Source organism: Neovison vison, chromosome 1 (genome assembly GCF_020171115.1).
Source record: "Neovison vison isolate M4711 chromosome 1, ASM_NN_V1, whole genome shotgun sequence".
NCBI lineage: Eukaryota > Metazoa > Chordata > Mammalia > Carnivora > Mustelidae > Neogale > Neogale vison.
Window position 1 is genome coordinate 266,029,389 of NC_058091.1, and position 27,768 is coordinate 266,057,156.

Sequence of the window (27,768 nt, forward strand, 5' to 3'; positions counted from 1 at the left end):
CCATCTGAGAGACCACCAAGGAGCCAACACCGATGCAATCACACGAGGGTTTATTTTACAAGCTTAAGCTTGGGCCCAAGTATACCCGATGCAGAGGAGTAGGGACTTGGACCCCAAGGCTAGTTAAGACAGGGGTTTTTAGGGGTCATTACAGGAGGCTTGGGGAGGGGGTGAGGAGGAGAAGTTTCAGACTTTTCTGCAGTAAGCTGATTAGCTGTTGCCAGAGTGTTGCAGGGTGGGGTACTTTCTTGGAACTAAAGCAGGGTGGGGGTCCCTGGAACTAAAGTAAAGTAGGAGAAAGTTCAGCCCTTGGGCCTGAGATGGCTGCCAAAGCTAAGATGGCTGTACTTGTGCTAATGCTAAACCTGAGGTGGGATGGCCTTAATTTTCTCGGCCTCCACAATAGCTCTTTGGTTCATGATATCACCTAAGGTCAGAAACCAGTGCTAAGAATCATGGAACAGAAAGTCCAGGGTCCCTTATGACCCTAAACTGTATCAGCCCTGAACTGCCTACCTCTATATTCATTTTATGTTATAAATATGAATATAAATACAAATATCTTGTTCAAGGCACTTTTTATTTTTAAATATAGTTGAACTTCACCCTCAATAACAAAGAAACTTACTGTGTGAATCATCTTCCAAACTGAATTTTTCTCTCAACATTTTATTTTTGTTGCTCAGCATTCTGAGGGTATTTTATAAGGCAGGTACAGTGTTAAAATCACTAATTCTGGGATTAGACTGGCTGGTTTACAGCCCAGCTCTGTCATTGATAGCTATGAGACTTGGGGGTAATTAATTACATTTTTCTGAACCTTAGTTTGCTCATAAAACAGAGATGAAATAGTACCCCTGCCAGAGGAATGTCAAGAGAATTAAATTAGTTCATATGTATATGCAAAGTGCTTACAGTAGTACCTACAGCAAAATAATTAGGCTATAGAGAATTATTAACTATTATTTTGCTATTTATCCATGATGATACAGTTCAGTTTTAAGTGCCACATAATATTACATTTTATAAATGTGCTATAATTGATGTTTTCATTTTGTATGATGTGTATGTTTCCAGTTTTTAACTTTTACTAAATGATGATACATTGAACATTTCTGAATATATCTTCTGCATTTTGAATCTACATGTGAAGGTTTTTCCAGGGTATCTACCCAGAAGTAGAAATTCTGAATCTAGGGACGTGTGAACTTCCAGCCTGGCCTGATAAAGCTAAATTGCTTTCCAAAGTGGTTGTAACAATTTATATAAGAAAAGTGCCCATTGCATTTCATCTTTGCCAAATCGTAATGTAATTAGAATTAATTTTTGCCAATCTGATGATACAGCAAGGTATCACTTTGTTGCTTTAATTTGCATTTTCCTGATTACTAACAAAGCTGGAAATAATTTCATGTGATTTGGAGCCATTTAGGTTTCCTCTTCTGATAATATCCTGTTCCTGTCATTTCTTGTTTTTTTTCTGGGTTGTTTATCTTTTCCTTTTTTAATTTGTTTATGTAATAATGTTTCAAATATCTCTTCCCTTTCTGTGACTTGCCTTTCTACAATCTTTAGGGCACAGAAAATTTAGTGCAGTCAAATTTATCAGTCTTTAATTATTGATGTCTTTGCCTTAAGAGTTGCCTCCCTACCACAAGGTCATAAGGATTTTCTTCTATATTTTTATTGCAACAGGAGGTTTTTGGGGTTTTTTTTGGTCTGCTTTGTAAAGTAGAAATTTGTTGTTGTTGTTTTTGCTGTTATATAAGTTAACAATCTCAACACTACTGACTGAGTATTCTGTCCACACTGATTTGTAAGGCCACATCTGTCACGTATCAAGTCCCCATATGTACACAAGTCTGTTGCCCAGCTCTCTGGTGTGTATCATTTGTCTATTTGCTATTTTGGTGCCAATACGCACTGTCTGAATCTGTCTCCAAGGGGTCTTTAATCCATGAGATAATTCAAGAACCTTGGTTTGTTGGCATCGTACAGATAAATCAAATCATTGGATGGATTTTCCACCATTCAGACAGTTCTTCCAGCACTACGTAGGACAAGTCTCAGTGCCACAGAGACACAGCAGAAGGGAGGAATAGGTTTCACTCAAAGCTGCTTTTTACCTCTTTTCTCAATATATATCCTGTGGTGTTTCAGACTCCAAAATCCATACACGCATTCTGCCGCCATCAAAGTCTACTCTACATGATGCTGTACTTGCCAGTCTCCTTTCCCCACATTGTTGCACAACAAAGCCATTTGTCTTTCTAATGGTCTAGAGGAAAAGAACGGTATCTAGGCAATATTTATAGCCTGCAAAATATGAAGTTCTTGTGACAGAGACCATCATATCAGAGATGTAAAACGTCACCAAATCCCTACACGCATAACCCTAAAAAGACTGAGAGAATTGGAAATAAATTATCCACTCACCAGATGGAGTGTTATCTCCTTAGCTCTTTCATGAAAGGACAGAATGAAGTGATCAGAGAGTGGGAGGGAAGGTGAGTGTAGCTACCTATGTGCGTTAATTTGCTTTTTTCTCATTTTCCAACATCAGAATAATAAGCCAAACAAAATATACCAGAAATAATGCTAATTTTGTCTTATAAATCAAATTTTTAAAAATCCTGCAACACCCCAAAAATGTTTAAATAGTTGCCAAACCCCTGGGCACCAGGAAATGTTAGTGAGTCTGCCTTAGCAACCTCAACCACAATCAATCAGACAGGAACATAAAAAGCAAGGCCCAGGGGTTTTCCTAAACACCCAGGATCTCTAGCCAAGGATTGAGGTTTAATGAAGAGAGAAGAATTGAGCCTTAGGGACTAAGGCTTCAGAAGGGGAAGATTACCTAGAGGTGTGGGCAGCTCCCAACCCCTATCAGACAGTCCAGCCAGGGGACATTACTCTGTCATTCTTCTTCAAGCTTTTGGTGGCAGATTGATTTATCCCTGTGCTGCTTTTCCACATCTCCATGGACCTTTGCCATTTAAACCATAGGAGTATTCAAGTGGTGACAACTGTTTCTCTACTTTTTTCTCTGTGTGTGTGTGTGTGTGTGTGTGTGTGTGCCTTTTCTCTCCTCTCCTGTCTCTGCGTTTACAGGTTTGTGGTTTTGTCATAGGAGACTACAGCCATTTTCTCCTTCACAGTCTTTTTCTTTTTTTTTTTTTTTTTAAGATTTTGTTATTAACTAATCTCTACACCCAACGTGGGGCTCGAACTCACAACCCTGAGCCTGAGAGTCACATGTTTCAGTGATGGGTCAGTCAGGCTCCTGCCCTCCTATTTATTTGTTTGTTTGTTTGTTTATTTGACAGACAGAGATCACAAGTAGGCAGAGAGGCAGGCAGAGAGAGAGGGGGAAGCAGGCTCCCTGCTGAGCAGAGATCCTGATGCAGGACTTGATCCTGGGATGATGACCTGAGCTGAAGGCAGAGGCATTAACCCACTGAGCCACCCAGGAGTGACTCCTTCACTCTTACAGAGCTCCTTCCACACACCCAACTTTAATATCTTCTTCTTGACTATAGGAAACAGATTAACAATTATGGTGTATTGTTCTCCAGAAAACTATCTGTGGATCTGTTTGCTCCATCCTGAAGATAAAATGTGCATATTTCAATAGACAAAAAAGAATGTGTGTTGTTTTCACCGTCCAATGCAAAGTCTCCGTCCAGAAAGCTCTTGCTTACAGTTTAATGAGTCTTATAACAACCAGGAAGTCCTTTTAGAATCTCAAATGATGTAAAAAAAAAAAAAAAAAAGGTTATGATTGGCTATCATGAAGAGTCCAGGTTCTCCGCGCCAAAAAGCCAGACTCCGAAGCACCCATACCAGCTCGAGCATTCTACTCATAGTGGGAGAGCCAGAGTAGTATGAATTGTACCGGAAAGTCACTTAGTATTATTTAGGTATAGTTAAAGGGATATAAAACAAATGAACAATCCATAAACAAACCTTTGACCAATTGAGTTTCTTGGCGCTAACCAAGTATCATGATAGCCCTGGGGTCAAGATCTGTATTGTTCTCCAATTTGAAATGCTCTGTAATTTAAGAAATGTTTTAAATGTCCAGATGAAAAATAAATAAAGTCTATAGTTTAGTTAATTGTTAATTATATGGTACTGGTGCTAATTTATTATTTTGAGAAATGTAGCCTGGTCTATAAGATTAGGAGAATGTCAGGTAAAGGAACTCTCTGTACTATCTTTTTTTTTTCCAATTTATTTATTTTCAGAAAAACAGTATTCATTATTTTTTCACCACACCCAGTGCTCCATGCAATCCGTGCCCTCTGTACTATCTTTGCAACTTTTCTGTAAATCTGAAATTATTCTGAAATCAAAAGTTTATTTTAAAACAAATAATCCAGGGCAATAACAGATATCGAAAGCTATAGGAACAAACACAAATGACTCACACTGAGGTAGAAAAACCAAAAGCCACGCTGTCCAGGCTGTGCATTAGGAAACTGACAATTCTACTGATTCTCTTTATGACTTTAAGTCACCTAACCTTTTTTTGTTTATTATTCCAGAGTAAAAGAGCCATCAGATTGATCTCTAAAACATGAAAAAATTCAGAATTATTCACAGCCATGCCCTCCAAGCCAGAATTTCACCAAATATGAAAATTTAGTACAAACAGATTTAATCCTGTAATCTTCTAGTTCACCCAGACAGTATCAGTTCTGCTGTGTGCAAATATCAAGTCATTTCTAAGAACACAGGGAACTGAAGAGTTGGTAATAAATAAAGACAGTGTGTTAGAAGTAAAAGTTTACATGAGATAACATTGAAAGATAAATATTGAACGCATGTGAATTGTGATCCTGGAACTGCAGAGAGAGCTTTTGCCAGGAGACGTAAGAGCACGCTTTTACAAGTACTTTAGTCAGAAACGCCCCTAAGCAGTTCAGGACAAGCAATCCTATGTCATGGGAAGAGAGTTTCAGAAACACTTCCCCAGAAATTTATCTCAAAGATCCAGCCATAGTCATTGATATCTAAGAAGCCAGAAATCAAAAACACTATTTCATAAATCAGAATAATTTTGTTTGTATGCTTCGTAACAGATGTTAGCTACAAACAGAATTAACTTCCAGTTTCTTGTATTTTTTTTTTAAGATTTTTTATTTATTTATTTATCTGACAGACGGAGATCACAAGTAGGCAGATAGTCAGGCAGACAGAGAGAGAGGGGGAAGCAGGCTCCCTGCTAAGCAGAGAGCCTGATGCGGAGCTCAATCCAAGAACCCTGGAGTCATGACCTGAGCTGAAGGCAGAGGCTTCAACCCACTGAGCCACCCAGGCGCCCCCCCCCCAGTTTCTTGTATTAAGAGAGGCAAGCATTAGAAAGTTCTAGAGAGCAGATTCTGAGTGAAACTTTATCATATCTGTTGTTATTTTAAAAGGAAAAATTTCATTTATATTGAAATTATGTAGTATGCTACATCGACTGTCTTTTTCAAAACATTACATATTATTTTCTCAAAGCTTGTCACAAGGAAGAGGAACTTCTGCTATGAGTTCTCGAATTCCTCAATCACAGATCCTTCTAAGTGGGCATATTGAGGAACTTAATGCCTATGGCTAGAAAGAACCACCATAATACTTCAATAGATCATTTGGAGGGAAAAATGGAATAATAAGGTTGAGGTTTTTTGAAATTTTTAAAAATAATATTGCAAAAAAAAATAATATTGCAATACAGATTTTTTTCTTCATCAAATCAGGCACCTCTTGGTGCCTATCATTGTACTGGGGAAGGAGGTGTAAAGAGCTGATTGTTCCCAGGAAGTGCTGGGGTAAAGTCATGATTAAACACACCAGGCACTGGGGAAGAATGCACTAGGGTTGTCAGTGGTGACTGCTTTCAAGAGACATAGAGTGGGGTTATTAAAATGGTGGCTGCCCCAAGAAACATGGAGTGTAGAGTGGTGACTGAACCATAGAAGCCTTCGATCCAGACAAATGCATAGGCTCGATACACAGAACTAGTACTCTGAAGCATATGAGTAACCCTTAAATCATACTTTAGGACCAAGGAAAGTTTTCCAGGGGAGGGAACATCTAACTCAAAAAATGAATGAAGATTAGCTAGGCCTGGTGGTGGTGGGGAGGGGTAGAAAGTGCTGCTGGTATTGGCTGTGACAGTGAGAGACACAAAAACAAATAAAATAATTTCCTGTGACTAGAATAGAGCACAAAAAAAGAGATACAGAAGAGGAGATCTACCTAGTTCATGGAGAGAAGGATTCATAAATTATTTTAAAGTTTAGTTATTCTATCTGATGGAAACTGAAAGCTAGAAAGGGTTTTGATCAAGGCAGTGACATGAATGGATTCACAATTGGATGACATCTTTCTGATTTCACTTTGGGAAGACAGATTGGAGGGGAGCAAATTTGGAAGCAAGGGGACCAACTATGAAACTATCCATGTATTTGAGGCAACTGTGGCTTAGATTGCTGTGGTGGCAAGAATCCCAGAGGAGAGTAGACAGAACTGACAGAATGCATATAGGATGGAATCAGCAGGACTTGGTAACTGATTGGATACCTCAGGTGGGAGAGGAATCAAAAGCCTAGTCTACTGAAGGCATAGCACTGTCAGTCCACGAGATAGGGACTGGAGTTAGCATCAGATATGGAGGTAAAGACAATGAGTCTCTCTGGAAGCAAACAGAGATTGCCATTCTTAATAGACATCCAGATGATAATATCCAATAGACCATTAGGATCTGTCTTGAAAATCCTCCTTATATTGGGAACAGAAGTTTGGTACTAGTAGAGGCCTTTTGAGAACATTATCATGGCTATATTAATGTAATGAGAAAGGAGAAATAATAAAGATGAGAGGGTTTAGGTGTTGTTTTGGAAATGTGAGAATATTCAGCCCAAAGCATGTATAAGAAAATAACTCAACCAAAATAGATCTGAGAAAAGGGCTCCATTTCTGAAAAGAAAAAGGATCAGCTACTTAGCAGTGTCCTGCTCTGAGACCTGACCTTCTAAGGATAGGCTGTCATCTGGGGAGGAAATAATCTGCCCTCTGGCAGGGTCCCTCATCAAGGTCACTCATCTCCTTGACTTCTGAAAGTCAGGGTGGGAATTATACCTGAAGCAAAAGTGTTAGAGACACACATGGGTGTGAGTGATTACCTAGTCAAATTCCCTCATTCATAGAGGAAGGAACTAAGGCCTGGAGAGAGTAAGCAACATGCCCTCTGGTCACACAGCTAGTCAGTGAGATGTATAAGCCAGGTGTCAGCTTGGCATGGCTTACCCCACCCTTTAAAATGCGAATTAGGGGAACTTGAACCCGTATGTTACATCCTATGAAAAACCTCATGCCACCATTTGCCTCCCAACTTCTATGAATTCTTATGGGATTTTTGTTTCTCCTCGTCATCTCTAGTTCTGATTTCCAGAATTTGCTAAGTTTCTCATTCTCTACTCTTTCTTTTGCCTCTTCTTTTATCTTCTTCCCCTGGTATTGAGCCAACCAAATATGGGAACAACTCTTTCTTGATTTCTAGACCTCTACCCCTAATCAAATGCTATCATTTATACAAGGCATGTGTTGTGAAGTTTTATGAAAAAATTTCAAGTAACATGAAAACATATTCCAATATCATACATATTTTTAGTGAATATTTGAGCTTTTAAAAAAAGTCCCATATATACAATGGAATATTACTTAGTCATAAAAAAGAAGGAAATCTTGCAATTTGCAACAGTACCAATGGATCTTAAGGGCTTTACACTGAGTGAAATAAATCAGAGAAAAATACTGAGTAATCTCACTTATATGTGGAATCTAAAAAAAAAAAAAAAATGAGCTCATAGAAATAGAGAACATGGGCATGTGGGCGGCTCAGTCAGTTAGGCATCCGCTTTCAGCTCTGGTCATGATCCCAGGGTCCTGGGATCAAGCCCTGCTTCAGGTTCCCTGCTCAGTGGGAAGCCTGCTTCTCCCTCTTCCTCTGCTGCTCCCCCTGCTTGTGCTCTCTCACACATATGCTCTCGCTCTCTGTGTCAAATAAATAAAATTAAAGTTAAAAAAAAAATAGAGAAAAGATTGGTGGTTGCCAGAGGTGGTGGTGTTTGGGGTGGGTGAAATGGGTGAAGGGGGTCAGAAGGTACAAGCTTCCAGTTATCAAATAAGTCTTGGGTATGTAACATAAACACATGACTGTAGTTAATAACACTATATTGCATATTTGAAAGTTGCTAAGAAAGTTCTTAAATATTCTCATTATAAGAAAAAAATTGTAATTATGTATGACAATGGATGTTAACTAGACTTATCGTGGTGATCATTTTGCAATATATACAATTATTAAATCATTACGTTAGACACCTGAAATTATGGTAGTGTTATGTGGCAATTACACCTCAAAAAATTTTAGAAAGTCCCTCTACCTTTTTCTGACAATGCAAGCACCAACTATCTTAATCTCTATTTCTTATACTCTTGCCAACTAATTCTCTCCTCCTTTCCCTTCCCCTTTTTTTCTTCTACTTAATTTGTGTTCCCTAGCCTTTCATCCCAAGTGTTGATCAGTGTGCATTTCCTTCCTAAGGAAACTCTAGAGACACCCACTAAAATATCAGTTTTTCTCACCCCATTTTACAGATCTGGTCCCATTTTCTTGGCACTGAGCCGGTTGTCTAGTCCGTTTGACCCTGAGAAAACTCCTCCCATCTTTCCCAGGCCCTGCTCTCTCACTGGCTACCTCACCTCAGTCTTTCCCGGAAGTATTAACATGTAACTTACAGAATCGTGCATATGTTTGGAGTGAAGTGAACTGAGCACATCAGTGTGTTCTATTGTCTTTTAATTGCTTTCACTCCTGCAGACTTCGAACAACTTTCTTCACCCTTCAGCTCAGCACTGATTTATTCAGCTTGTGCAAGCAATTTGTTCACTTTTAATTAGACCCAATTTAATTATTTTATCAGTAAAATAAACTGAAAGAACTATAAAACAACTTTTAAGTGAAATTACCTTTCTGCCTGTAGGGATATAAAAAATGAAATTATGTATCTCATTTTACCTGCCTCTTACAAAGATTGCCTACATTGTCTTTTTATTTCCCAAGATCTTCTGCCTTTATTAGGAAGATACTTGGGAAATCAGGCTTGGAATAGAGGAAAGAAAATAAGTAAAGGTAGTTTTCAATAGACAGCAGATATTTAAGGGCATAAGGGAGGGTCTTTCCAGGTTTGCCCTTTAGCAGTCCCTTCTTTACAATGATCTGGGAGCTGGTTAGGAGTACCAGTTTCCTATCCCATCCCCAGGATTTCTAACTTAGTAGGTCTGAGAGGTGGGAACAAGAGACCTTGTTTCTGGGTACCCAGGCTTTTATTCACTAATTGACCACTTCTGCTTCTCCAGCAAGTTTGCCTTGTCCTACTCAATCATTCATGATTTCTTCTACCTTTGGCAACTTCCAGAGCTTGCTGTTTGTGCTTATTCAATTCTCTGTTGATAGCCTACCTGTTACCTTTCCTGTGTATAACCTCATCTCTCCAACCATCTTGTTGGGGCAGGAACTGTGCTTTACAGAACTTTTTCTCTGCACTTAGCCAAATACCTTGTATTCAACTCTGTGCTCCCTCCACTACACCAGTCTTTCCAACCTTTCAAAGCCCAAAGACCTCTTCTTTCATCAAAGAATTTCATAACCTACACCTCAGAGTTGGTATAATTTTAGTATCTTGGATTGAGGAGATATATAATAGCAAAAGTTTACCATGAAGTCAGTAATGCCCTTAAACAAATTTGCAGGATATCCATTTCAACCCTATCTGCTACACATTTGCAAAGGTAGTGGCTCACATTTGCAACAACATGGGTGGAGCTAGAGAGTATAATGCTAAGCAAATTAAATCAGAGAAAGGCAAATACTATATGATTTCACTCATATGTGGAATTTAAGAAACAAACAAAAAAGAAATCAAAAGAAAAAAAATAAGAGAGAGAGGCTCACAGAAGAACAGGCTCTTAACAATAGAGAATAAACCGATGGTTACCAGAAGGGAGGTGGGTGAGGGGAGAGGTTAAATATTTGATGGGGATTAAGGAATGCATTTGTCCTGATGAACATAGGGTTATGTATGGAGGTGTTGAATTATTATATTTCATACCTGAAACTATTATAACACTGTATGTTAAGTGAAATTAAAATAACTGAATAAATAAAAACTTTTAAAAAAGAAAGAGAGAAAGAAAAAAGAAGTAGAGGTTCACATATATATGCAGCATATAATGTGTTCCATCTACAGACTATGCCCTGGAGCACATACGAATTCTCTAATATCTCATTATCAACAGCCTTAACCCAGGGCAGCAGCTAAGGGTCAGTATTTACAGATCCCTCTCTTGGCCTGAAATTTGAAGGAGAGCACCCAAATAGAAGGTCAAAGTGTTCAGAGAGTGTAGAATCCCTTTCTTCAGCTAATGGGAAATAATGACAGGTCTGACCATATCCTAATTGCCACACTGGCACGTTGTTTAGTAGCCCTCAGTGGATTAATCCTATACCCAAATCTATGAAGAAATGTCATTTAACTTGGGACCTGGTAGAAACCACCAATTCTTGCCAAAGATTCTATGTATTTGCCCACATAGCTCACCCTCCCTTGTAGCCGAGGTTAGACCATGTGGCTGATTCTGGCAGTCATTTGATTATGAGCAAAGAAATGTAGTTCACTTCTACATCTCTGTTATGGCTCTATTTAAAGCCACATGTTGAGATTATGAGGCAGAGGGAGCCTGGAGTCCTGAGCCACTGGATTGAGGAGAGCTACCTTGGAGCTGCAAATCCTTAGTAGGTGTGCTAAGCCACTGAGATTTAGGGCTTCATCTCACAGGCTGGCCTGTGGCTTAGCCTGACTAATAAACTAGGCAAAGCCTGAAGAAAGGGCCTCCAAGGGAGACAAACTACTAACTGCCTAGATTCTCACACATGTGCACATGTGCACATGTGCACATGCACGCACACACACACAGATGCACACACACATGGGGTGGTGGGAGGCAGACAGGGGAGGTGGAGAAAGAAAGCTTGGAGTACTTGAGAATACTAAATAAGAAGAAAAGATATAGGTGGGAGCTGGGTCACATGAAGTCTAATGTAGGCCACAGTGAGAAGTCTGGGTTTTATACAAAAACAATCATAATCACTGAAAGTATTAAGAGACCTGACATGACCTGATTTGCACTTTAGAAAAGCAACTTTGGCTGTTAGGAGGAAACCAGGGTGGAAAGGGAGCAAGCAAGGATGTAGAAAGCCAACAGGAGTCTGTGCAGTGGTCCATACAAGAGACAATAATGCTTTTCTTATATTGGAAGCAGTAGAAATGTTACTAAGCAGATGGATTTGAAAAATATTTAGATGAACACATGTAGAATTTAAAAATAGCTTGACTGTCAAAAAAAATGAAATTTTACCATTTGCAACAACATGGATGAACTAGAGGGTATTATGCTAAGTGAAGTAAGTCAATAAGAGAAAGACAAGTATATTATAATTTCACTCATATGTGGAATTTAAAAAACAAAACAGATGAACATAGGGGAAGGGATTGGGAAAATAAAATAAGACGAAATCAGAGAGGGAGACAAACCAGAAGAGACTCTCAGCTATAGGAAACAAACTGAAATTTGCCTGAGGGGAAGCTGCTGGAAGGGGTAGGGTAACCGGGTGATGGGCATTAAGGAGGGTACTTGATGTAATGAGCACTGGGTGTTAAATGCTTGTGATGAATCACTAAATTCTACCTCTGAAACTAATAATACACTATATGGTAATTAATTGATCTTAAATATAACTTTAAAAAATAGACTGTAGCAAATGAAGAAGAAATCAGAGATAACGTCCAGGTCATTTGGGTACAGGGAGATGCTACTCATAGGAATGGGGGCTACTGGAACCAAAGTGAATTTTGGAGAGAGTCCGAAGCTTTAGAAATATTAAAGCTGGGGGCGCCTGGGTGGCTCATTGGGTTAAGCCTCTGCCTTCAGCTCAGGTCATGATCCCAGGGTCCTGGGATCGAGCCCCACATCGGGCTCTCTGCTCAGTGGGGAGCCTGCTTCCTCCTCTCTCTCTGCCTGCCTCTCTGCCTACTTGTGATCTGTCTATCAAATAAATAATAAAATCTTTTAAAAAATGAATATTAAAGCTGAGATACCTAGAAAAGAAGAGAAAATAGCAAAGAAGCAGTGGACACTCTTATCCAAAACTCATGAAAGATGTCTGAGCTCCAAATACACCTAATGGGAGACCATCTTGCTGGGTACCTGGTGATGCCCTAAACTCCAATGAACCTGGGGAGTAATGAAGTAGAACATAGCAGACCATAGAACTTTCTTCTTGTCTGTTTAAGAAACAATTGCTGTCCTTGAAAATCTGTTGGAGTAAGGATCTTATGGACCAAGATGCTAAGAAAAAATCAGGGTAAACCACATTCACAAAAAAGACTGGTAATGGAGACTGAGTGTGGTATGCTCTTAATACTTCTATAAAGATCTACCCTCTGATCATTCTCACAAAACCCCATTCTGTAGGATTTCATTTGTGACATGTTTTCATTACCTTCTACAGAAGTACATCCTTCAAATTAAATTTTATCTGAGGTGATTGCTATTTCCTTCTCACACTGCCTTTGCCTTTCGCTCCCATCAGCCTCCAAAAGCCACAATTTCCACCCCACCCTGTGCAAGGGCCTCAGACACATTTCTTATTCAAAATTTCTTTCTCTCTGGAGGAAGTCAGCATCTGGCATCCTAATTATAGGACACATTTTATACCCGGTGAATGAGGCACAATCACAGCTCCTGCTCCTCCCAGTGGGAAGGACAGAGCACTTTCTGGTACTTACAAGAACTGATTGCCCACAGCAGCTATATGTAGAATCCTGGAGCTGCGTACAAGGCAAATGAAGGCTCTGAAGTTCCGCCATCCTCAAGGCTTCTAGCCTCTCTGAAGAATAAGGTCTCCCCTTGGGCCATTCCTTTCCCAGCTTTCTCAGCCAGGTTCTGGAACTGGAAGCCTTAGTGACAGGCTTTTAAACTGTGATTTCTGTTCTGGGGTCTGCAACTAAACGTATTTCCTTAAATCTAAAATGCCATCAACTTAATAATATGTTGTGAGGGTAAAAAAGAAATATTATCATATCAATTATGTGACATATCCTAGGTTCAAAACATTAAAGTGTGGAAAAAAAGTACATTTTGGATTCTAATAAATATAGGTTTTTCTAACAGGGAGGAGGAAGAAGTTTCCATAAAGGAATCATTCTATTCCCCTTACTTTTGTTTCTCCATCTATAAAATGGGTATGGGTAAAATAGGTAGAGGACTACATAAAAGTAGTGGCCATTTCCTTGAGCAAATCCAATCAAAATAAGTGGGGGAAATAACAAAATGAATAGGGAATTGGTAATAAGTTTGTAGTATTGCAAATTTTTCCTTGATCTAGTAGAATATTTGGGAAATGGATAGGAAGCAGTTTCTCTGGATTTTTTATTTAATTCAGGTTTGATGAAAAGCCTTTTGTTGTTTTGACACTTCTGTGGGAAACCAACAAAGAACTTGCAAAACATGTTAGCGGCATTTCCTGCATTAGTAGGTAAGCATCGAATAATGAAAATGATACTTTCTCTATAATTGGTGATGTTTCTGAACCTGGTTCCCCCAATGGCAAAGGGAGATATAGAAGGTCTAGGACAGTGTTGTGATAATGGGCCAGCAGTTTTTATTTCAATAAAAGTAGGTCCATGTTAGTGCCTATGAAAAATAATGTGTATCAAACCCCTAATTTCAGATATCAGTGTCATATCAGAGTTATAGTCAGTGTTATATCACTGTTAAAGTCAATATTTAAGCTTTAAAAAAAGCAAGTTGACTTAAAACATATGCAATAATGAATAATGTTTTTCTGAAAATAAATAAATAAATTGGAAAAAAAACATTGCATTTAATAAAACAAATGATCTTTGGGTATGGTAAAAATTGGAAAGGTAATTCAAGAATGATTGCAATTTGGGGAAAACTGATATAATTGATTGATTTAAGGACATACTAACCCTTGGCTACTCTAAGGTGTTATTGTTTGTTAACTAAAAGTCTAAGAGGAAATTATTTTGTGAGATTCATACATTTTGTAGGGCACAGGGTAGAGTGTTTTAAAAACTCCTGTGGTTAATTGAAGACCAAACTTTCTTAGATACCAATTAATTTTAATATCAAGACAGTGTACTGTTTATCAAGAATCTCAGTGTAGACTAAATTTAATTTTATAGTTGTTTGTTTGTTTGTTTTCCCTTCATGGTCCTGCCTAATTGATATACTGTTTAAGGAACTGGACATGAAGGGAAAATAACTCTCTGGTCTCCACTTACTACTACTTTCTAGCATTACTTGAATTTTCTTCCCATTTTTAAAATCAATATTTGCTCTAGCCATAGGACACTTGTAAATGTGGCTTCTTCCTAGGATGCTCTCTTACTTACAGACACAATGCACACATACACAAAACACACATACACTTATCCCATCCCCCTTACAGACACAATGCACACATAACACCACACACATACACTTATCCCATCCCCGTGATCTCAGCTCAAACCCCACCTCTTCAGGGACAAGGCCACACCCCTCTGTAGTGCAATCACGTTGGGCCCTTTTCTCCTTTGTGACACTTATCATGGTTGGTGAATATACAGTTGACTCTTGAAGAGCACAGGGGTTAGGGGTGCAGACACTCCACACAGTCAAAAGAATAAGCACAAGTCAAAATCTACATATAACTTCTGACTCTCCAAAAACAACTACTAATAACCTACTATTGACTGGAAGCCTTTTGGATAACACAAACAGTCAATTAGCACATATTTTGTATGTCATACGTATTATATTCTTTGTTCTTACAATGAAGTAAACTCGAGAAAAAATATTTTAAAAATCATAAATTACATTTACAGTACTATGCTGTATTGAAAAAAAATCTACATATAAGTGCACAAGAGTGGTTTAAACCCATGCTGTTCAAGGATCAACTTTACATTTATTTCTATGAGTGTGTGTTTAGCTTCTGAGTGCTTTACTAGAGTATAAGTTCCAGAAGAAAAGAAATGGATGGGTGGGTGGGTTTTACTCACTTAGTACAAAACAAGAGTTCAGTAAGTATTTTTTGGTTCGAAGAATGACTGGTTGATTGACTCCTTCACAGTGAAAATGGGATTTGCTAAAGATGGGGTTCCTTGGTTTGTTAAAATAAAAAAGTAAAGGCCTAGGGCTAATTGGAATGTGGGCCAGGCTAGATGGAGAAAGTTGAGGAACAAGTACAGGATTTCTCAGTAAACTGTAATTAACTCAGACCGTTAGGCTAATGGTCCACCAAATAGAAATGTACCCCCTACCATCTAGAGGACATTCTGCCCAGGGGAAAATGATAGTGGTACTAGAAGGAATTACTATTTCCAGCCAGAGGGGTCTGAGTATAAATTAGCAAAACTAGAAACTTCTCAAGCTCATTATTAGTGGGAGGTACCATTTCAGAAAATTAGGAGAGAAAGACTTTGTAACTGGATGGACCTTGTAGAGTTACTTCAGACAGGCCCTCCCTCTAGGCAAGCAGTAATAAACCTCACCTCAGATAAAAGGATTACACAATACCCCCTTGTTTCCTGATCTACTTATGGAAAGAAGTTGCTTACTTGGAAGAATGAGGAAACAGTGGGTTAAGGAGCTGCGGTCCCAGTGGGTCTTGGCCCCACCCAACCCATTCCAGTAAGTTTCGGGCAGAGCAGAGCCTGGGATTCTCAGCTCTCGTCAGGTGCTTTCCCTGCCTAAAACTCTTCAGGACTCCATTCTACTCTCACCACAACAGCCTTAACAAGGCAGCTGGTTGGGCTCTGTGGGGAGCCTGCTTCTCCCTATCCCTCTGCTGCTCCCCCTGCTTATGCTCTCTCTCTGTCAAATAAATAAATAAAATCTTAAAAAAAAAAAAAAAAAAAAGGCGGGGGGTGCTCCTGGGTGGCTCAGTTGGTGAAGCTTCTGCTTTTAGCTCAGGTCATGATCCCAGGGTCCTGGGATTGAGTCCCGCATTGGGCTCCCTGCTCACTGAGGAGCCTGCTTCTCCCTCTCCCTCTGCTGTTCCCCTTGCTTGTGCTCTCTCTTATTCTGTCAAATAAATAAATAAAATCTTTAACAAGCCATCTGGTCCTTGTCTGGCCCTCCAGACAAGTCTGTCCCGTACTTCATGTGCTCTATAGGACACTCCTATGAACTTTTCTTTTTGTTTCTAGAACCAGTTCTTCTCCATGGAACACCCCTGCACAACCTTCCTACCTAGCTAAGTATGTATATGTATATACGTATACACACACGTATAAACTTGGACATTATTTTCTGAACCACTGAAACATCTTGCCCCTTTACCCATAACTACTTTAGGATGAATTTTCTAGGAACAAGAACATTTTCTTATATAAACACAATATAATTATTATAATAGGGAAATTTGACATTACTAAAATGCTATTACTAATCTTCAAATAATTTTTAAATTTTATGCATTGCCCATTTATGTCCTTTATACCTATTTTATCCCCCCCAGGCCAGGATCCAACCCAGGATCACACATTACACTTAATTATCATATCTTTTTAGTCTGTTTTATTTATTTTTTATTTTTTTAAGATTTTATTTTATTTTTTTATTTGACAGAGAGTTAGAGAAAGATAGATCACAAGTAGGCAGAGTGGCAGGCAGAGGGAGAGGGAGAAACAGGCTCTCCACTGAGCAGGGAACCCGATGTGGGGCTCAATCCCAGGACACTGGGTTCATGACCTGAGCCAAAGGCAGCCCTTTAACCGACTGAGCCACCTAGGAGCCCCTTTTTAGTCTGTTTTAGTTAGCAATAGTTCCTCTGCCTTTTTTTGACCTTTGACATTTAATATCTTTAAGGTAAGCTGATTATTTTGTAAAATAATCCCCAGCTTGAGGCTTTTCAATGTTTCTTTGTGACTACCACAGAAATGATGCCATGTCCTTGGTACATTATAACAGGAGGTACAGAATGTCAGGTTATACCATATTGGTGATTTTGCTTTAATCTCTTAGATTAGGTGGTGCCTGCCATGTTTCTTTACTGCAATGATTCCTTTTTTTTTTTACTACTGTAATTAATAATTTGGGGGAAGATATTTTGAAACTATGGAAATATTCACTTCTTCATCAAACTTAAGTCTACTTGTTTAGCATCCATTTTACATCTGTTTTATTTTTAAGAAAGCTTACTTTACAGTCTGAATAAAGAAAAGCAAAGGATATGATATGAAAAATGGACTTTTTAAACCACCCCACCTAAAATACCTGCATCTCCCATATCAATTCAGTCTTCCTTCTTGAAGTCCTTATTGTCTAAAATTGAGAGAACCCTGATAGGTATGGCATTAGGCACGGCAAGATTTCTCATTTGCATTTTCAACCCTATTCATGAATTATCTTTTCATTTCCTTTTCTTTTACAATAATAAAAAAAATCCTTGAAAGGATTTTTTTATAACGAGAAAGAAGATATACGGTATTATTTCTGGCTTATCATATGTCATAATATTGCTTTTGGTCACATTATGATGGGCATCAGTAATTGCATTTATTTTTTCATGCTTGCTACAAGAGCTCACTTAAGACTCTGAAGAGCTCTTCTGGATTGAAAATCATTTGGATTGATTAAACTCATGAGGAGAATTATGATAAGGGTCAGATCATATGGGCATCAGGAAGGAAAAATATTACCATTTAAACTAGAAATGGAACTTTTTCTCCTTTAAAGAACCATATTGTCAATGACAGGTGAGATTGTTCATTGTAAGATAAATAATACCTGAAATTTACTGGTCTATTTATTCAAAAGAAAATCATCCTGTGAGCCTAAGTGAGAAGCCCCATTATATGCAACTTCTTACAAAGGATGTCTTTGAAGAAAATCCTTCAGGGTCTTTAAGTAAGAATGGCCAGAGGGAAACTTGAAGGCTTGCTTATAGGTTCTATTAAAAGAGCTCAGGAACTGGAATATCCTAGATAAAGCAGTATTTTGTCCCCCATCTAGGAGGATCATCTGAAAAAGTGCTCAGTTTCAGAAATCACCAAATGGAGTTGGAGAGGAAGAGAAGGGTCTCCCACCCTCACACCCAGTCAGCCACATTAAAAAAAAAAAAAAGGTGATGTCGCCGGAACGACATTCTGTACAGCACAGTCACCTCAGGCCAAAGTTTCCTAGGAAAGAAACTGTCTCCTCTGTCCCACCTATTACTCTCATTTGAGGTTCTGACCACAAGCAAGGTTCTCCAAAATATCTGTACCAGAGAATTTTAGAGATCGAGAACACCCTTCCCTTTAAGATATGACTCAGCATATTTTTATGTACTGTTTAATTCACTCCTTACAAAAAGCTTGTGAATGAGACTAGTTTTCCTCATATTACAGTGAGGACACTAAAGACCGTGAAGGTGAAGGGACAGCTCAGTGTTAGGAACAAACCACAGATCACATTCTGACCTCTGGGGGTCGTAGCCCACAGGGCTATACCTTTCCGGATAGGCCGAACAAGGTCATCAGCACCCTCCCCCCATCTCAAATGCTTTCATGGTATTTACAACTGTGTTAGTTGTGTATTATTTACATGATTATTTGCTTTATGTCTCTCACTCTTGAACATATGGTTTATGGGGATTGAACCTATTTGGTTCACATTGTATCCCAGAATCTACCTTGGATGGATGGGTAAACAAGTGGGTGAGCCAATATTCCACTTATTTTCTTCTGACCATGGCAACTGCCTGTGTCTATTTTCAGACCGTAGCTTGCTGTCAGAAATGGCCCTCTCAGTGGACTCATCTTGGCACCGGTGGCAGTGGCGAGTCAGAGATGGCCTCCCCCAGTCTCCATCAGAAGCCACACCTCTGTTGTCCCAAGATGGAAGGAGGCAAAGCTACAACCTGACACAGCAGCGGGTCGTGTTCCCCAACAACAGCATGTGCCACCAAGATTGGGCAGCGGTCTCCAGGAAATACTCTGGCAACAGAATCTGCACGACCAAATATACCTTCCTCACCTTCCTGCCTCAGAATCTCTTTGAGCAGTTTCATAGGTATACAGCCAGTTGGCTGAGTAATATGTGCTTTAACCAAGTATTTGCTAGTATTTCTGAAACAAAGATGCTGCCCTCGGGGCCACCTAGCCTTTAATATCCAAATGCATAAAGTGTGAAAACACTTGTCATTCATTTGCTCATTCATTCATTCAATAAATACTAGATTCTACTCTGTGTTAGGCCATGCATTAGCTGCTAGAGATACATGAGGGGAAGAAAAGAGAGAGATTGTCCTGACTATTTTCTAGTAGAAGAGACAGACATTAATTTTAAGAATTACATAAATTGATATAAAATTAGAACTTAGAGAGATACTTCCAAGGAGAGGTATATGGTGATCTTAGAGTGAATAGGAGGGAGATCTGGCCTAGTTAAGAAAGTCAAGAAAGACTTCCAGGAGGAAGTGACAATTGAATTAAAGTAACCTGAAAGAGGAGAATGCATTAACTGGATAAAAACAGAAGTCAGGAAGGGAGCCAGGGGAATGTTCCTGCCAACAGAACTTCATAGTGGCAAGAAGGAGCAAAATGCACTTGGAAGAATTAAAAATGTAAGCCATACTTTCAAGATAATATATGCAAGATCATCTTTTATTTATAAAGCAAAATAAATACCAAGCTATCATCCTAAATTTTGTAATTGTTATTATAAGCTATCATTTATTGAGCAAGTACCATGACTGAGAACCCTCTATTGTGTATGTAACAAATATTATCCTTTGTAATATTTATATGAGTCCTTAAAGTAGGTAGTACTATCCCCATTTTATACAAGTTGAAACAAGCTCCAGAGGGTCACACAACTAGTGAACAATTCAAGTTTTAATGTATCTGGATTTGGCTAAAAAGCCCTTTTCATAATTCCAGGTGACAATGAAAGAGAATATCATTTCTGTTGGTAAGGGACAACAGTAGGGAAGAAGGAATGAGGAGAGTATATTTTTCTCTCCGTGGTTTTCCCTCACACTTTGCTTGCTCCTTCCAGATGGGCTAACCTCTATTTCCTCTTCCTGGTGATTCTGAACTGGATACCCTCCATGGAAGTTTTCCACAGAGAAATCACCATGTTACCATTGGCCATTGTGCTGTTGATCATCATGGTCAAGGATGGCATGGAGGACTTCAAGAGACATCGTTTTGACAGAGAGATCAACTGCTCCAACATCTGGATATATGAAAGGTAAGAGAAATCATTCTTCTGTTTGCTTTCTTGCAAATAGGTTATACATATTCACCAGCCTTTTCAAAGGGTTGGTTTCTCTTCTCACATTTTATTTTCTTAAGTTCACTTAATTCAGTGACTCTCAACCAGGGCAGTTTTTCCCAGGAGGGAACATTTGACAATGCCTGAAACATTTTTGGCTGTCATATTGGGAAGGAAAATGCCAACGGCATGTAGTGGATAAAGGCAGAAAGATGATGCTAAACATATTACGCCATGCAAGACAGCTGTCCACAACAAATAATGTCAGTGATATTGAGATTTAGATACCTTAATTTAACATGTATAAACACTCAAATTATTAAATACAAGAATGTTATATTATTAATAGTATAGTTGGAAGCTCAAGAATTGATATCTAAAATTGACTAGATCGGGGCACCTGGGTGGCTCAGTGGGTTAAGCCTCTGCCTTTGGCTCATGTCATGGTATTACAGTCCTGGGATCAAGTCCTGCATTGGGCTCTCTGCTCAGCAGGGAGCCTGCTCCCCCTCTCTCTCTGACTACTTGTAATCTCTGTCTGTCAAATAAATAAATTTTTTAAAAATCTTTTTAAAAAATCTTTAAAAAAAATCTCTGTCAAATAAATAAATTTTTTAAAAAATATTTTTAAATATTTTTTAATCTTTTAAATATTTTAAATATTTTAAAAAATTTTAAATATTAAATATTTTTAAAAATCTTTAAAAAAATTTTTTTAAAAATAAAGTTGACTAGATCATCTCAGGAGACCAACTTTAAGAGTAGTTCTTTGGAGAGTGAGTGACAGGCTATGTCTCCCATACAAGAAAATGTATACCATTTTTTATATACCATTTTTAAAGCATCTGAGGCTTCTTGTTTTTAAAAACTTTACCAGGTAGGTTTTAGGACCTAGAGTTGGCACACCTGTTCTTGGCTGCCTGGGTGGAAAAGGAAGATCCCCATGGGTGCTGTCGATATTCCCAGAGGCGGAGTCTCAAGAGGTAGAAGGAAGTGGCCTGGCAGGTGCACACCTGTTCTCTGCAAGCTTTTTCCTTGTCATTTCTCACCTGGTGTTTGTAAAACAGCTTTTTATTTTTAATTTTCCTTTTGAAAGAAGAGAGAGAAATTTCCAGCGGAGAAGGCAAGTAAAAGATGTCAGGGACATGACTCACTGGCAACTCAACAATGGGACTGATTAGGGAAAAACTCTTTTATGGGGAACTCATGTGCCGGCTATGAGAATTAAAGAGACGAATTGAGCCGAGATGAGAAAGGAAGGGAAGAAAGGGTGGAAAAGGAAAGAAGACAAGAAACGAGTGGTAGTCTCCAACCTGCCCTTTGAAGGATGGTCCTGCAAAGAGAATCCCAACAGGCATTATTGTGGAAATCAAATTAAGACCAGCAAGTACACTGTTTTGTCCTTCATACCCAAGAACATCTTTGAACAGCTACACCGCTTTGCCAATCTCTATTTTCTGGGAATTGTGGTTCTGAATTTTGTCCCTGTGGTCAATGCTTTCCAGCCTGAGGTGAGCATGATACCTATCTGTATCATTCTGGCAGTCACTGCCATCAAGGATGCTTGGGAAGACCTCCGGAGGTACAAATCTGATAAAGTGATCAATAACCAAGAGTGTATCATCTATCGCAGGTAAAGCAAAACCCACTGGGGAAGTCTTGTGGGCCCAGCTCTGATATTTCTATGGCTTCTGCCACTACCGCTACGGTTGATAGAGATGGAATAGGGAGAGAGCATTATTTTATTTCAGTGAAGCTGTTTAATTCTCCACAGTCAGAATTATGATCTAAAAGCAAAAACCAGATTTAAAAAAAAAAAAAAAAGTCTTGAATCCATTGCTCATTTTTTGTAAAGATTTTATTTATTTATTTATTTATTTGAGAGAGAGAGTCCGCAAGCGAGGGGAGGGAGAGGGACAAGCAGACTTTGCACTGAGCATGGAGCCCCAGGCAGGGCTCATCTTGCAACCCTGAGATCATGACCTGAGCCTTAACTAAGAGTCAGACACTTAATAGACTGAGCCACACAGGCAGCCCTTGAAACCGCTGTTTATTAAAATTAAGAGGTCTTTATTATGTGATATTTTCTTTGGTGCTTCAAATGTGTTTCACATTTAAGAATTTTGCATAAATTTTCATCCGCTCTTAGTCTGGCGTTACTATGCACTGGAGCATATCTGGAGAACTTTAGATGGAACAGGCGTCACTCTTTTTCAGGAGAGCTGTAGAGCATTTTTTTATTAGATGCATTGGAGACACACACACTGCCTGAATCAAACTGCTCATTAGCTACATGACCTTGGGCAGGTGACCCAAACTCTCTGAGCCTCATTTTGTCACCTATAAAATTGAAATCCTTCCTGGGATGATCATGAGAATTGCATCATTGGAAAGTGCTTAGCACTATGCCTGATATATAATAAATGCTCAATACACAAGCTGTAATTGCTTTATTTTTAGACTATAAAACTCATGTTAGCTCCATCATCAAGGCTTTTCTTAAGATTTCTCTTTGATGTCATCCCAACAATAGCAAAAACTGAACCACCTGTCTTGCCACATTTTTTAAAGTTATTTCATATATGCTATTTTACAAAGATTCCACTGACGGTTGTTAGGGAAAGGACATGCACTTGGTCAGTCATATCCATATCCTTCTTTAGTGAAAGAGAAAAAGATAAGAGTTGTTGTAGGTCTTAACTTTATGACTGCACATGTAGCCAAAAAAGAAGCAAGGGAGTCAAGTCTGGGCTTGCAGAGCAACTGCCTGCCGTGACTGAGAGCTTTCTGGGCTAGCAGTCTGAAGCCATTGATGACTGAGTCGCGAGCAGGGACGGTCTTGACTGTTTTGACAGATGAGGAAAACATCTATGTCTCTCAAAGGGCACCATCCCTCTGACTTTATCAACCTCAACTCAGCAGAAGTTCTGCCATCACTTTGGTCACTCTTAAAATGAAAAGGACTAGCTTCAAGGTGTGCACTACAGCGTTTTAGTGGCTTCCGTCTCAGGAGGGTTTCTATTCCCCAGGGAAATGGAGGGTGACTGACTTGGAGCTGGCTGATGAAAGGTTTTATAAGAGACCATTGAATACAAGGGACTCATTTGTCCCAGGGCACCTCTATGAAAAATTCCACTCCCTCCCTCAGCAGTAGCGGTGCTTCTGGTCTTTTTGCTTGCAGGGCCACAGCCGCATGTCTAAAGAAGTTCATCGGAAGTGTGTGTGTGTGTGTGTGTGTGTGTGTTTTCAGCTAAATCTAATTGTCTTGATTGTTGTTAGCACACTGAACACCTAGAGATGAGATTTAGTCGTTCCTCACCTTTGAATAATAAAATTATAAAGAGAGGGAAAATAATTGTCAGGTTGCCTTTCTTTGAAGAGACTGTCAACCGGTCCACCCCATCACTATTTGTTTGCTCCTTTTCTCCTTTGTTGTTTTTCTCAGAGAAGACATACAGAGGTGAGCCAGGAAACTGTTTCTTTAGGGAAGAATGATGGACACATCAATTAGCCTGATCCTATTCTCCCTCATCTGCCAGAAATCCTCTGCCCTAAGCCTCCTAGAGTCATGGGCCTGTGCCTGGGGATAATCTCAGTGTTGATCAGACCCTAGACTGACCTGTGCTGGGAGCTGGTCTGACATAGGCCACACTGTTGTTCTGTTCTCCAAATAGCTTCCAGGGAACAGTGAAAAACAGAGGCAGTAGCAATCCTAGCAAAAAGAGACCTTGGTCCACCGGTTCACTGGCAGTGAGGGACATAAGAGGTTTTATAATAGTAGTATTTCCCAAAATGTATTCAGTGGAATAATAATGACAAAGAGGTAGTCTCTGAAAAAAAAGGCATTCATGATCAAAAAATAATACATTGGCCCTCCTAACCTGTGTTCCATGAGGGAACTGAGAAAAGAGACACCATAAAGAAATCTGTCCATCCTTAACTCCGTGTTGTTCCTAACTTACGTAACTTGGAAATTTTTTCTAATATATATTAACATCTCAATTTTCCTTTTTGTATCTAGTCCACTTCATTCATTCAATTACCTGCCTGGCCCTGTAGTCAATTATTTTGTTATATTGAAGAAGGTAAAATTCCCCAAGCAGTATTATCTGCGTACTAACAAGTGGGAACGGATCCTCCGCATCAGTGCTAGGGTGAGGAAGGGAATGGTAAGCACTCTGGCAAATGGGGGGACCCACGTTCTCATATCAGGAGGCAGAGCTGGCCACCATATGGAAATACAGACCTAGTATTACCAGATTGTCTGAATTTTATTAAAAGAGCTTAGAAGCTAGCACTTTTATTTTAAATAACCTGATATTTAAATGAAATAATCTGATATAATTTTTTCAAATACTTCATGCCTATTTGTTTGGCCTGAAGTTCTTATTTTGCCTGTGAGTCCCTAATTTGCAAACTTTGCTTTAGCCTCTGGCCCTAGGAATCTGGAGTCTCTGAAAAAGAATAATTAGATTCTTCTTTTGAGATTCATCTTCAGTGAAGGAACCTCTTAACCTCTTTGTGCAGGGATGGGATGTAACTTTGAAGTGAGAATACAGGCCTGGTATTCAGTAGGTCTAAACCGAAGCTCACATCTACGACTGACTACTAATAGCTTAGAAAAGTCATTTAATTCTTTGGATCTGTTTCCACTTTTGTAAGTCTTGGGAGTCAGACTAGATCTTGTCCTGTGAAATGGGCTCTGAAAGAAGAGAATCCACAGCCAAATAAATTCAAGAAATAGAACGTACTTGACATTTCTCTTGAATCTAACAATGCACAGCAATATAATAAAGGTCCTAGGAGGACATTCCATAAGTAACCTGTCCAGTTTTGTTTAATTCAGTTGTGTTTGTTGGACTACTCTCTACTGTAAGCAGCAGAAACCAATTCAAATTTTTTTAATTTTTTATTTCATTTCAGCGTAACAGTATTCATTGTTTTTGTACCACACCCAGTACTCCATGCAATCCGTGCCCTCTCTAATACCCACCACCTGGTTCCCCCAACCTCCAACCCTCCGCCCCTTCAAAACCCTCAGATCGTTTTTTAGAGTCCATAGTCTCTCATGGTTCACCTCCCCTTCCAAATCCCCTCAACTCCCTTATTCAAATTTTAGCAACAAACAGACTTGTTGGTTTAAGTCACTACAAATGTTCTGAGGTGGTCAGGTGATCAGATATAGTTCAGTCTGCTTTCTAGATCTAGAACTTAGCTGTCCTTTTCATTCAGTTTCCTCTGCATTATCTTTACCCCTGGCAGACTTCCCTCATGGCAGTGAAATGGCTGCAGCAGCTCCAGCCTTCACGTCTGCATGTGGTAACTCACAAAGGGAAAAAGAAAGGTACTTCTGGAAGTATTCTTGCAAGGGCAAGGAAGCTTATTTTCCCAAACCTCCTCACACCTCAGTGACCCCAGTGGTCACATGCTCATCCTTGAACCAATCCCTTTGAGTAGGAGACAGGATTATGTGAACTAAATTTAACTGAACCACAGTCCAGCATGAAGACCATTTCCCTGAATGCATATGTGCTACCCAGAGAAGATGTAAAACCCAAATGAAAATAATAATAATAATAAAAATAAAGTAGTTTCTAAGAGAAGGGGGAATAGATATTGAAAAGACCACCTCTAGGGACTCAATACCATCATCTTAAAATATATTTGAGCCTAAATTCTTTGTAAATTGCTTTGCACATATTAACAGGAGCATATAGTCTTGGCGACATTCTGTAAGGTTCAGTAAGTTTCTTCCAACTCTGAATCAATTATTGATTCTATAGAAGACCCTGGAATAGGAAGCTAGGAAATTCTAGGTAAATGTTAGTTATTACCTTAATTAATGGATGCTGAAGGACATTTCCTTTTGCCAAATATCAATGGCACATGATAGGACATCAGGCAAAGAGTACAAGATCTAAGAGGACAATTTGTTTTTTGAGAACCATGTAAAAGCTTATATCTCGGGCACTAGCTCTATCCATTTTGTCTCAGCATCACACATTTGAGAAATGTTGCCTGTGTGTGTGTATGTGTGTATACATACACATGAGTGTCACTGAATTCTAGGGCCCTTAGAATTTTGCTCAACCCAATTCTATGCATCATGCAGCCCAGACTTGTTTATACTGCGAAAGACTCCTTTTGCAAACAGCAGAAGCCTTGTTAACAGAATTACAATCCTGTTAGAGCATTTTCTTTTAATATAGCAACTGTGCTTGTGGTCTAAAGGTGACCCATTAATCAGATTTATGGAATGACTTCAAGAAGAGATTAGCTTCAGAATTGTATTAGCTTACTTTCTCCCAGGGCTCAGTTTAATGAATCTAGGAACCATACCCAGCAAGAGATTTCTATCCTTCCATTCAGCTTAGTAAATTTTTGTTTGTATTCAGAAAACATGCAGTGTGAACAGAGGAGATCTGCGATGGGGTTTGTTCCCACATTATAATGAAACTAAAGCCCTCCCGTGTCTCAGCAGCAGTTGGTCACTCATTTGTTCCCAAATGTTCATTTGGGATCTAAGTGTGTATACCACATAGTAGGCCCTGAGAAGACCCCACGGGTTCTCAGTCCAGGGATCACAAGGAACTTGTAAACAGCTACCTTGTCCCATGCATATGCACAAAGGGCACAGTCATTAAGGGGATGAGGTGATGCATCTGCCTGCAGAAAACATCAAGGTCGAGGGAAGCCTCCCTGAAGAGGTGACATTTCAAGAGGCATTAGAACATGAGCAGCATTTAAATGGGCAGAGGAAATGCATTTAGCTCATAGCCTGTTCATGCGTCAACTAAAGGTTGTATGTGTGGCTTATGCTGGTATCAAAAAAAACATGATCAAGAAACATCAGAAATTTAGAAGAATGGCTCAGATTCGAGATTTTGAAATTCTGGCTCTTTTACCAATTCTTGCCTGGAAGTCAGGTGGCCACTGTGACAGACGCTACAGGACAGTGGCCAGTCTTCCGACAGCATGGCACTGAGGGCCTGATTTCCCAGCAGTGACCTGCTCTACTGGGAAGAAAGAAGCCTGACCTACACCCTGTTTTTAGTTGTACGTCAGTCACCTTTAATGCCAGAGCCCCTACTGGAAAGCCTGAGAATGCAGAAACCAGAAGTCCTGGTCTTGGGTCTGCCACTAATTAACTGTACGACATCAGGGAAGCCACTTAAGCAGTTGGGGCCCCATTTGTCTCATCTTATGAGTGGTCATAATCTCTATGGCGTATTTTGTGAAAAGACACATAGTTGACATACAAGAGGGCTTGAAAATAACAGAGCTATAGAAACAAACTATGTAATGTGTGCCAAAGGAGGGTGAAAAATGAGTGTCAACGATGGCATTTAAAATGTGACCTCTTACTGGATGCTTGGCATCAAG

The 27,768-nt window shown here is 39.3% G+C and overlaps 1 protein-coding gene across 1 annotated transcript in view; it reads left to right on the top strand.

Annotated features, from left to right (window-relative positions):
* Positions 1–27,768, top strand: part of ATP10B (ATPase phospholipid transporting 10B (putative)) — a 269,423-nt gene that overhangs the window by 149,993 nt on the left and 91,662 nt on the right. Inside the window, exons 4-5 of the mRNA XM_044230157.1 lie at positions 18,885–19,179; positions 20,167–20,361. Of these exons, the coding sequence (XP_044086092.1) occupies positions 18,905–19,179; positions 20,167–20,361 (470 nt within the window). The 5' untranslated portion in view covers positions 18,885–18,904. The remainder of the gene's footprint in view (positions 1–18,884; positions 19,180–20,166; positions 20,362–27,768) is intronic.